Genomic DNA, 13,270 nt, shown 5'->3' on the forward strand with positions numbered 1-13,270 from the left:
GAGGTTACTAGGTGGAACACATGCGCTGTTTTTATTTATTTATTTACTTTTTCTTCTTCATTACTTAATAATTGCTATTGTTTTAGTTTTTAAAGCGTGAATTTGCTTCAGAGACATTTAATGCACATTACAATTAACTTTTTTTCCCTCTTTTTTTTAATAACCACAATGACGGGCAAATTCTATAAAAAGAAAACTAATTAATTTGCTCTTTGACAAATTAAAATTAGTTTAGAACATTTTTTACATATTGCACCTTAACTTAATTTGTGAGCAACAACATTTTGGCAAGATTTATTTAATGCCACAACAATGCTTCATTTTGAATGTTAATTTACTATTTGACAAAATAAAATTAGTTTTATAGTCTGCACATTTTAATTTTTTCCTGGTTTATTACATTTTGCTGCATTTTTACTCTTTCTTTCAGAAAACAATTTTTTAAAAAAATTGTCAATTGCATTTATGTCTTTAAAGATTTGTGACGTCTATATTCATTAACGATCAGTTTGTACACACACGTCTAAAAAACACGTCTCTCACGCGAAGCACGCAATGCTTCGCTAAACATCATTTTTTCTCAACTTTCAAAAATTATTATTATCAATAGTTTTACACATCCTCATGCAAAGTTCGTTAATTGTTATTTTGAAATTTATTATTATTATTATTATTCGTTTTTAGTATTTTTAAAATTTATCTATTAAGAAAAAAAGAATGAATTCTACACATTGTATTGATGCAAAAGCAATTGATCTGCTGAAAACAAAGGAAAAGAATTAAATCTAAATTTAATTGATGCGAAACATTATTAAACATTTTTTGAGGCCTCTAACAAAGAGCGAAAAACCAATCCAGAAAATGCTAATTTCTTGGCCGTCTTTAACTAAAAATACAATCTTCTTCTTTAATTGATTTTCCTCCCAATAGTAATCAACTCTTATTACTTTAAGACGATAATCTTAATTAAATATAAAATTAAACGAAGAAAAAGAGCATTCTACTAAGTATTATTTAATAACTCATGCATTATTTTATCTTTTCTATTTTATGATACTACAAATAAATGTTTGAACGTTTCCAAAGAACAGCTTTAAATTATACATAAATAGATTAATTTTTAAAATCAGTTTAAAAATCAAATTATTTTAAAAAACAATTAAAATAAGTTGATAAATTAAGTTTTGCTAACCTTTTTGCAGCCGTCCACAGTCATGAGCTTCGAATAATATTTTATCGAAATCACAAATCACTAACTATCAACAATAAAATTCAATACTCTCAATATAATCCCGTGGGCACAGACTGAATTTGGAACTAGGAAGCTTTAACTCCGAATCCGTTGCCACCACTAGAACAAAAACCTACATATAGAATAATGCAGGAAAAGGACAAAACCTAAGCGGTTGTTGAACCCGAGCATCATGGGTAACCCTGAACTTGAACGGCAACCAATCACTTTCTTGACGTCTTCCAGGGCAATGACCAATGAATGGCTCCCGCGCGCAGCACGTGACCCGACGGAAGTTGAAGAGGAATAAAGTTTATGAAGTCAGGAGTCGAAAATAAAAAAAAGGGGGTGGGTAGAAACGGATAGGGGATTCCATAATGTATTGAAAAGTATTTTTGGAATTTACATTACTCTTCATCACTTTTGTACCACTTTTCCAATTGTAGAATTTTAATTATCACAAAACCGTTTCTATTCCCCCCCCCCACCGTTGAATTTTAACTTTTTTAATTTTTATTTTTGTCAAGCAATTAAAAGTTTCTTGAAAGAAAGTCTGCACCCAATATAAATTCACAACGCAACAATTTTACTTCCTACAAATGAGAACGCTTCTATTACATTTTAAATAACCAAAGAGAATTTCAGTCAAATTCTTGCTCAGTAAAAATGAAATAAAAATTGAAATGTTTCCAAAAAAAAAAAAAAAAACCTTTAAAATTAAAATGAAGATTTACTTTTACATTAAAACCAAAGCTTATCGTACAAAGCTTAAAGAGAAGAAAAAATATTCGCGAATAAGATAAATAGTGGAAGATATTAAATTAATTTATCACATAATGAACATAAATTCGAATTTATTTTCATTTTTAGCAGTAAGTTCAATTCATCATTAATATTTTTCAGTTATTAATTTTTATTTCATTGTTCAGTTTATTTAATATATCAAAATAAATCTCAGAAAGGGTTATTGAATTTCGTGCTTAGTATTTTTGTAATTAAATTTGTTTATATTAAATCAAAAGTTATTTAATTTTCTGATTAACACAAAAATTAAAAACTTTTTTTAATTTAATCAAGTTAAGTGTTCTTTTTTTGCTCAAAATCAAATTTTTAAAAAGGTAATTAATAGAAAAGCAAAAAAAAAAGCACAATTTCAAAGAGCTCTTTCAGTTTTCGTCCGCTGAGTGGAGAAGCTTCTGGAAGCGCATTCTCTCCCGGCCGGTCAACGACCTCACGTGATCGGCAACTTCCCAACAACACATTTCGGAGTTCGTTCACCCCGGGATCGAGACTTTTCAAGGCCAAACGACATTCGCTCGTGAATCGGCACCGGAGGCTTACTCGTGGAAACACACACGCGCATTCTAATTTCACGCACAAAAAGGGAATTTAGAACAAATATGAGAAACAGACGTCGCATTTTTTTTCTTTCTTTCACGTGCTCAAAGAATTAAGACTTTTGTTTCGTCATGTTGTATAAGTTTTGATGTTTAAAGGGTTAATAATTTGTGTTTTACCACTTATTGTGATGCTTCCATTACACAATTTAATAAAAAAATAATTTAAAGCAAAAAAGTTAAATTATACTTTGTACAGTTTTCATGTTAAGAATTTTCATTCTTAAGAAAATAAGACCTATTTTCTGAACATGAAAAATGTACATGTAGTAGAAATTAACCATTAAAACTAGATAAAACCCTTTGTGGCAAGGAAATCATATTTTTACTATCTTAGCATCTATTTCTGAAATCAAGTTTTTTATATTCTATTTTTTTCTTTTCTTTTTATTTTTAATGATTTATTTTTTATCAATGAATTTCATACATTTGAATTCTACGAAATATTTTTAAATATTTTTTAAATGAAGTGTTAAATATGTTTAAATTTCTATGTACTGGCAAATACAGCTGTCTCAGATTTGGGCACTTGTAGATGATTTTTCGCAAATTTTTTGATTGACAAAACTGTTCTTTAACTTAAGTTGAAGTTTATGCCAATATTCTAGGGATCAAGAAACATTAGGTTATTGCAGATTTAAATGGCTCTCGTGTATTAGTTAACAAATAAATCAATTAAAAAATAAAGTTTAGTTTTTTTAAGTTTAATATTTTTCTTTGGCAGAAAGATACATAGCATAAATATATTTTTTACATAAATGAAGACTCAGTTAAGTTTCCCTCAATAAACAGTTTTCCTCTCTCATAAAACTTCAGTTTTGACATTATACTTTAAATTAATCTTGTTACTTACTTCATTTAATCACTTTTATTGCATGTCTCATAATTAATTTCAGATACAGAACAAAAAAGGTGCTCTTTTCATAACTTACCTTACAACCTTCACAGGAGTGGACTCCATAATGGAATCCACTGGCTTTATCTCCACACACTCGACATAGAACAGTAGTCCCATCAAATTCTGAAAGTAAAGAAAGATACTACGTATACTAAAACGGTTCGCATTATTTGAAAAAGTAAAAATAAGTAAGAAAATAAAATGTATTGTCACGAAAGGAATTTAAAAAAAATAAAATAAAATTGCTAAAACATGAAAAAATGAATTGATATATCAAGAAGAATTATTTAAAGAAAGGGACAATAGTTTTACAGCAGTTTAAAAATAGTGTTGGCACAAAAATGGTTTCTGTATTATATTTTTCTTGACTATTTATTCTCTCTCACTCTCTCTTTTTGCCTCCCCCTCTCCCTTTTGTTTCATGTATGTATGAATTTTTTTTTCTTTTCGCTCTCTCTCTCTCTCTCTCTCTCTCTTGTTTTTTTATTTATTATTATTATTATTATTTTTTTTTTTGGTCCCCTCCCATTTACTTCTTTTTTTCGTGCATGTTTTTGAACGACTTATTTCTTTTCTCTCTCTCTCTCTATTTGCCCCTCCCCACTCCCTTTTTTGTTTCATGAATGTTCTTGAACGTTTTTTCCCCTTAAATGCATAACTCAGATATTAAAGCAAGGAATTTTACTATGTACATTTTCTGTGCATTCAGGGATTAATTTCTAACAAAACAGTAAGTGCAGGAGCGTTATATGGCTTCAGAACGTATTCAGAAATCATAATAGTCTGAATACCGACTATTGAGCAATATTCATTCAAAAACGAGAAAGAAGTGCAAGAGGTGAGCTCCTGTGGGCTCACATGAAAATTAAGCCTTGTGTTTATTAAAACTAAATACGTTAAAGGGATTGATGTGCAAAACGAAAATTTATTGGTACCAATACTGAAAAGTGATCCAGTGGGCTAAAAATTCAAATCCATAAGACATTAAAATAAATTGTTTAAATAAATTAGTTTAAATACTTAAGATTAGGCTTTATTGATAATTTTTGACATTAATTTTGCTTAATTTACAATTAATGTTTTATTAATGTACAAAGTATTTATTTCACAGCTTTGACTCCGATTTAGAAAAGAAAAGAAAAGAAAAAAAAAAAAAAAAAAACAGCAACAAATTAAGGCTTTTACAAAATTAGAATTTTTATAATATTTTTCAAAAATTATTTATTAGAAAAGATGTTCCTTTCTCTCTTCTTCTTCCTTCCTTCTTTTCTTTCTTTCTTTTTTTTTTTTTTTTTTGAATAATTTTTTTAGTGAACCTTTTTTTTGACAATTTATTTTTTTATTTAAAAAATAAAAAGTAAAAAAATGATATAGGGCTTATTACACACATAAAACCCCTTTTTCTTCCTTTAATCATTTCAGATGAAAATCTATCTTATGTCCTCAAAAGGACTGACCCTCTTATATTTCAGATAAAATAACGAAAAAATCCAATAAGGAAGTGAACGTGCTCTTCAAATACAGAAATGATTAAATATTTCAACTGACCCCAGTCATAACAGTGTCCCTATAGTTTGTGCAAACAGTTCCAGTCGTATGGAGGGTTCAATGACCTCGACGAGCGCGTGTTGCCAGAATCGGAAGTGCAGAAGATAACAATGTGAGTGGGAGACGGAGGGAGGGCCGAAACTGGAGCAGGAGATCGTTTGGCAAGCTTTCATCATCATCAAGCGTTACATTTGGGGCTTAAAGCTTTCAAGTGGGGCACTATTCGAAGAGATACGCAAACGCATTGGGGTTAGACTTTTTTTTTCTTCTGCACGGTGAAATAACTGCAACTGTAAGATGATTCTGATGAAAAGATAAGCACATAAGAGATAATTAGAACATCCTTCCGCATTGCTAAGCAACAAAGGATTCGTTTTCGAGATGATTCTTGAAAGAAATTCCTAATTAATTTAATTTATAATTGAAATCATTAAAAAACACTTAAAGTTTTTTTTTTTTAATTTACTTTTTTTGGGAGGAGATGGGGCAGATTTAGACTTTTATTTAAAAAAAAACATTTCTGACAGTATATATAAAATTAATGAAGTATTAAGAATTAATTAAAAGAAGAAGGTTCGTGAAGATATTGCGTAATAGTTTCTTCTCCAAGGAAATTAAACTACTAAGACCATTCATTTTTTCAGAGTTTTTAATAACGATTTGCTAGTCTGTCTACTTTTTTTTTAATTCAATAAAAAATTATTTAATATTCGATGTTTAAGAACAATCTAGATTCAAAAATGCTCTAATCAAACAATCAGAACATTGATTTAAAAAAATAAAGTGCTTTTAAAACTTCATATTTTTGTTTTACATTACAACTAATGTAAGCCTTATCTCCCTGCAGTTTTTTTTTTTTTTTAAATTATTATTAAAACTTTAAATATCTACCCTCCTCCATTGTGTGCTCCTTTGAAGCCCATGAACCATGAATCGTCTCGATGATTAAAAAAAAGAAAAGGAGGGGGGAGGATGAGGGGGGAGGGGCTATAAAATCTGTGATCGATACACAGGCTGAAAAACTTACAACCAATTTATGTATTACTTAGGAAGATGCTAATTCATTTACTATGTATTTTTCCTTCTTTTTTTAGAGCCCTAGAATTCTTATGTCGCCACAAATATTAACTTTCAGTTAGATGCAGATTAATTTATTTATGCACATAAACTGTATTTAGTTCTGCTTATGTTTTCCACCTACACAAGTACATTTACAGTGTGGTAAAAAAAAAAAAAAAAATCATATTTAATGGACTTTTTTAGATTGTGTTAAGTAATTAAATGCGGGATTTTTTAGAGCCCTAACTATTTTTGTTACCGTAAATTTTGACTTTCAGTCAGTTCCACACTATTTCTTTAATTCTTATCAACTACTCTTTTGTACTGCTTTATTTTCAATCGACTTAAGTACATATATATATATATATATATATATATATATATATATATATATATATATATATATATATATATATATATTGTGTACAAAAGTTTAAAATAATTTATACGTTATAAATTATGTAAGGAAAAAAATAAATTAATTCAATTATTTTCAAGTAGATGCGATACTTCTAATTCCTACTTACGTGCAATAAACAAATGTAGTTTTCATTCGGTTATTATCATAGTAATCAACAGCCATTCTCCAACGCGTTTGCAAGTCACGCATCAAAGAATTTTCTTTGTTTTGATGTTAATATCCTGCATATCTTTACATCTATCGCGTCTTCATCCTAATTGCATCTGCGTTTTAAAACGTTTATTTTCCTTCTCTTCAGTAGCATATTTGTTCCGTGTGACGTGATGAAAACAAAGAATGGTTTTAGCATCTTCCTGAAGAGGACTTAAAATATTAAAAAAAAAAGAAAAAAAAAAAAAACCAACAACTTCAGCACGAGAAATAGTAGTTGGAAGCAAATGACTAAATTGCGCTTTGCATATTCTTGCGCATATATAATATACATGACGTAAATGATATTGTGTGTGTATATAAAGTTTTGTAAAATAAATAATTTGTATTAGTTTCCTCTCTAACTGAAAATCTGCAGTACTTCGTGTATCCCGATTATAACAATAAAGAAAAGATTTTTTTTTTAAATTTTACAAAGTTTTTCCATTTAGAAAATTCAACGGAGTAACGAGAGGTTATTGACCGTAGCCGGGAGTCATTGACCTTACAAAATTAATTACAATACTTTTTTAATAAAAAAAAAATCCTATGATTAAATATCGTTATTAAAAATATCAGCTTTTTAATAACAATGAAAATTATGTATAATTTTGAAAAATAAAAAACTTTTTTAAGTAATTGAGAAATGTAATTTTCGCCGAAAATGAAAAGTTTTTTTTTTTTTTTTAATTACAGAAACTGTTGCCCTGTAAATTCAAACCAAACCTGCACATCATTAAAAATCAGAGGGAAACAGTTTGTTCCTTAATTAAGAAAATATGAATTACAAGATTTAAAAACCAGTCTCAAACTAGATGCTATTAAAAAACGCTTACTAAAAGATAGTTTTAAAGATCTGAAACTGCAGCGCCATCTCTAGGCATTTGTAGGAAGTGTAAAGGGCAATGACCTTTAAGTACTCAGGTTTAACCACGGTAGTCATAAGTTTCTAGGAAGTTAGTACATCGATTTGTTAGAGAAATTAATTGATTTTAAATGAAAGCAACAAAGGTTTTTGCTCAAATTCTCAGTTCAGGTTTTCATGGTCAATATTTCTTATAAAATATTTAAAAAAAATTGTTTAAAACTTTTTTTTTTTTTTTTGCAATTTATCATGATACTCTTAATTGTTGTAAATTTATCAATTTTTTTACATGAAATTCGATTTATTTTTTTCAAATATTTGAATTATTAAAAATTGTACTTGCAGTTGAAAAGTGTAAAACCCATCTTCCATTCATTGTAATCAAACAAAAACCAAAAAGAAAATAATTCACCGAAAGCACAAGTTTTCTTCCTATTCGAAACATAATATCGAAAATTAAATATGAAACTGGACAAAAATTGCAGGTGGTTGAAAATCATTGGGGCATCTTCATCTCGTTGAACCTCAAGAGGAAGATCACTACTCCAGCGCCATCTGATGATCGAAGCGCAAACTTAAGGATCGCAGGAGAAGTAAATAGGAGGGAAAAATAACTTGCAGTGAGTAATGTTTACGTAATCACTAAGGTATTGAACGCGCATTGCAAATAATTTCTACAGCGCAGAATAAAAGTGAAATCTACTATATTGTAATGTGAAATATGATTTTTTTTCCTACTCTTGACAAATATTTTTTTTCTTCAAATACAAAGAAAATATTTTTGTTTAAGATGAGCGATAAGAATTTTTATATTACTGATCTATAAAAATAAATAATTGAATTTACAAAAGTGAGGCGTAAAGTAGCTCTGATAAACATTTACGATACATTTTTTTTTCTGCCTAAGGCATTTCTTTTTCTCCCTTTGTGGACATTGAATATATATATATATATTTTAATTTACTCGCTAAAAGGTCGAAAACCTTCCAAAATGGTACAAGCATTTATTTTCCCATTAGGCTATTTCGGTTCCATCCAAGTGGCAAGACACGTGATTCATAGATGTTCGAATGACCCGATACTAATGACGTCATATCATCATTTTCTCCAAGTTGACCCACAAGGTTGAAACTTAATTTCCTTGTACGATATAGGAGCATAATGAATAATAGATTGGTTTATATCTTTTTGCCTTTGAAAACTCCCCCCCCCTTGCTGCATGATTCTTACAGAATAATTTAATGCAGGAAAAAGTTACGCAAAATTAATGCTTGCTTTTCTGATACATAATGCAAAAAATATTAAAATGTGTACATAGTGTCATAAATGTAAAGTGTTGAGAACAATTTATAAGAACGATTGATTTTGCTATTGTACATTTGGTCCATACAGTCAAAAGAACGAAGATAAATTGTGAAAAGACAGCAGACAACTGTTGCTAACACTGCACAAATTATTTATAGTCACGCACTTCCAAAATAAAAATAATTTACAAATAAAATACAAAGATAAATGCAAAATCTAGATAATATAATAAAATGAAGTCCGCATCAGTAATATGCTGAAAATAATTCTTATCTGCTATACCAATGTACAGTTTACCCATTTGATAAATAAAAGTAAACTGAAGGGAAGGGTTAAACAACTAAACTGATAATTTATCATCAAAGTAATATTTCACAGATGGAAGTCCTATTTTTTCTATCACTAAGTCTGGGTCATTGTTCTACTAAAATATTTTCATGATATTCAGCAAACAGTTTTTGCATGAATGCTTTATCAGTTGCTTTGAAAAAGTTGATAACCTAACAAAGATCAAAAAATCAATGGGTCAGTCACCTTATAGGCCAAATCTTAGATGGGGGCAATGACTGTGTAACAACTCTACAAAGTTACACAGTGAAAGTTAATTCTTAACTTTATCGCAATGGCGCCGCCATCTTGATTTCCATGGTTACTTTATCACCATGGAAACGTTTCGTATCCGGCCATTGACCTTGGAAGCAGCAATAACTCCCAGCATGCACTGCGACCGGCAATTATGGCGACGCCCGTCGTTCTCTCTATCAAAATATTGTTCAGAACGTCACCGTAGTACTTTCTCTTAAACACATTTTACTAGCGCAAAAGAGAAGGTAATGTATTTTAGAAAAACTAAATACGGTACGCTTCTCTTTCCATAGAAGCAATACATACAGTAAGATATATATTACTTCCAAAAGAGTGAAATAACTCTTACTTGACAGTTCAAAACAAAATGTTTAAAGGTACTAATTCACATACAACTTTCAAATTTGACTGACAATTTTAGGCAGGAACATACACATAATCAAATACAACAAACTGTAGTGAATGTTTATAAAAAATTAGTCTTATATTGAATTCGATCTTAAAATCAGCTTATTCGACTTAAGCTGATTGTTTTCAAATATGTGATACTAGATTTCGAATCAGTTTATAAATTAAATGTTCTTTCTTCAAAATTGAAATATTTCAGATTATAAAATGTAATAATACTTTGCATTTTCACCACATCTGAAAGAGGTTATAATGCCTTTAAAATAATAAAGTTTAGCTACATTTACAGATACAAAAGTAAGGTACTTATATTTCTACAATTAACTTAACAAGAATTACTATTTTAATGGTCCTTGTTCCAGACTTAAATAAAAAATGTCAAAATATCTCCAAAATTGAATTAAGCACAAAATTTCGCAAAACACAATCACTTTCCCTACTAATTAAGGTAAGACATTTAACCATGAAACAAGATGGAAAATGTCGAGGAAATTATTTTTCTTCTGAAAATAGAAAAGCATGTCTCAACAAATGGGTCTTTTAAGGGTAGAAAAAAAGTTAGAACATACCAATTTTTAGGTCGTTTTCCCTTTTCTCATGTTCGGGCACTGTGGCTGGCAGAGAACTAAGCATCTGCAAGTCTTTCTCACTGAGTATCATTTTGAATGGTGTTGATTATCCAAGGTCAGTATAAATCACAACGATAACTTATTCGATAGATAAAATCCTCCAAATATATAAATATGTAATATAGATATAGCTCTTGGGTAGATATAGAATCTGAGTAACAAAATATATTTCCACGTATCACCAACTAATAATCCAAAAGCAGATCAGTACACACGTTGTCCAGCAACATGTGATTCAGTATTCGGTAATATTCCTCCATTCACAACACAACCCATGGAACACCGAAAGTGGAAGTCGGAGTGCAGAGCGGCAAGAGGTGATGCGTTCGATGCTGCATCAGGACTAAAACAAGAAACGGCGTTTCCGAATTCAAGGTCTCTACTGACAGCGAAAGTTGTCGGCACGGCTATGTTATGCTGGCGAGATCGCTCAGGTGTGGCAGGGTAAAACCGGTACGGCCAGAATCAAGAGACTCAATGCACAACGCAAGCCTCAAGTTCAGACGATTATTTTTCCCCAACGATGGAAGTTCTTTTTTCTTTTTTACTTTCCCCCCCCTGGAAGACGATGGCAGGACCGGCGAAAGCGATGCGTAAGCCAATGGTAAGGCGGCTCGGAAACGCACGGCTTCCGCTCATTGGTCGGGTGCGATCTTTCTGGCTTCAGGCTCCTCCCCCCTCTCCGAACAGAGGTTCAATGACCGTGGAGACGAGTCACTGTTGCTACTTTGATCAGTGTGTCACTCAGGACGAGGCGAGTTTGGCGGTTCTTCTTGGCGAAAGTTGCCAGAGGCCTCACTTTCGATTTTTTTTTTCACTAGCTCTTCCGAAGCTCTTTTCCAATTGCCATTCGGAGCCGGACAGTAGCACGGATAGCCATGAATTCAGTTTCTCAAAATATTTTTTCAAGTTCAAAAGGAATTTCTTCTCGTGTTTCTTCCTTTCTTCCACAATTTACTTTTTTTCTTCTTCTCATTGTATGATAACTGCATCGATTTTTCAGGCCCGTCATTTCGGGAGGTCAGGAGAAGTCAATTACCCTTCCAAATTTAAGAAATCAATGCATTTACACAAATGCGGGACCTTTATTAATTTATATTTTTATTTATTTATTTTTTTATTTATTTCGCATTATGATCTATTGAGTACGTATCCTTTGACAATGCCCGGGAAAATTTGAAATGACTGGCCTGGCGAGATCTAAGGGGGGTCGATAATCTGTACTTGAATCACGAGTGCCCGTGAGGAGAAGAGGGGTGTCTGTTTGTGGCGTCTCGTTCTCGGGCGGGGGTGCATCATCATTTTTGGAGGATTAATTAGGACACAAACCTTTATTCGTGACACAATCAGTCAATGCAATTACAAAAGAATTTATCAATAAAAGTTGTATTAATTCCTGAAACTAGATAGATTTTAAAATATAAACAACACAAGAAAAAACTTGATTTCCAATCTTTCTATTTTGTAAATTCTGTCAAGAGTAGGGATGCTTAGAGGGATTGAAAAGTCATTTCGCAGTTGATTTTGATTTAGTACAAATATATCAAAAATTACTAAATTTTATGCTTTAAATTTAGTTGACAGTCAATGCATTTAAGGTATTTCGTTCGCAATAGCTCGCCCAGCACGAGACATATCTACTAACGCACATGAGAAACTGAAACTAAGGACCTAACACTTTCTACAAAGAACGTGCAACTGCTGTCTTCAGGACAAGCATTTTAAATAAGAAAAACTATCAAATTTTGTTGGGAAAAGTCAATAGAAATCAAGATCTATCAATAGTGATAAACAATTAGTAAAAGATGGTATAATTTTACCAGCTGTCATATTATAAAAGACAAATTTATTTAGTCGAAAAATACTCGTGGTGTCCTTGGCAACTCCAAATTAATTCTTTTAATTACCATTTATTAATCAAAGCGTTACAGTGAGTGAGCCCCGTTGTCATTTGGAAATTAATGAACAAGACATGGCATATATTAAAGGCTAGACTCAGCTACACACATACATTGTTGATGATGACAATTTTTATCATCACACAGGGCGAAAAAAGATGAGGATCTTACGTTAAGTTTGCCTCAAACACTGGTTTCTGTACAAACACGCAATTGTACTAGAAAGCCTGATTAATAAGGTTGTGAAAAATGAGATTTTAATCAATGTGCAAGAAATGAACCCCCCCCCCCCCCTTTTTTTGAAACATTTGTGCATCGACGAAAATACGAATAGAAAGGTAAAATATAAGATGAAGAAAAGGATGTGGCTTTCCTAAAGAAGCTTCAATAAATTAAGAGCAACAATTAAGACAACAATTAAGAAAGTATAAAACGTCATATTACAGATTGATCGATATGAAGGAAAAACACACGAATGTTTGTTGATGACTAGAGAAGCAAATTGCCTATTATCAGAAAATCTTACAATAAAGGTTTTAAAAAAAGTTGTGAAGTTGAAAAAGCTCTTTTCATCAAAAATCAAGTATAAACTTTAAAATTCTTCTGAAATAATTCCAAGAATTACGTACTGCAGTATTTCTAGGTATATTTTGAGTTCTTAAACATTTTTGAGAAATCATCATCATTGCCTGTTTAGTTCTATTATAAAGTTCTGAATGTTGGGGTAGAAGTCGAGAATTCATTGATCGCATAGATCAGGGGTTCCCAAACTTTTTCGATTCGCGGCACCCTTTGAAGAATTAGAATTTTTTCTCTGCACCCTCGTCTATCTCTACT

The 13,270-nt window shown here is 30.9% G+C and overlaps 1 protein-coding gene across 1 annotated transcript in view; it reads right to left on the reverse strand.

Moving 5' to 3' along the window:
• Window positions 1-10,566, reverse strand: part of LOC129221405 (ecdysone-inducible protein E75-like) — a 28,718-nt gene extending 18,152 nt beyond the window's left edge. The window contains exons 1-2 of the mRNA XM_054855885.1: window positions 10,476-10,566; window positions 3,561-3,649 (exon numbers count right to left, since the gene is read on the reverse strand). Coding sequence (XP_054711860.1) covers window positions 3,561-3,649; window positions 10,476-10,566 — 180 coding nt within the window. The remainder of the gene's footprint in view (window positions 1-3,560; window positions 3,650-10,475) is intronic.
• Window positions 10,567-13,270: the final 2,704 nt, after the last annotated feature.

The sequence above is a fragment of the Uloborus diversus genome, chromosome 4 (assembly GCF_026930045.1).
Source record: "Uloborus diversus isolate 005 chromosome 4, Udiv.v.3.1, whole genome shotgun sequence".
NCBI classification, from domain to species: Eukaryota; Metazoa; Arthropoda; class Arachnida; order Araneae; family Uloboridae; genus Uloborus; species Uloborus diversus.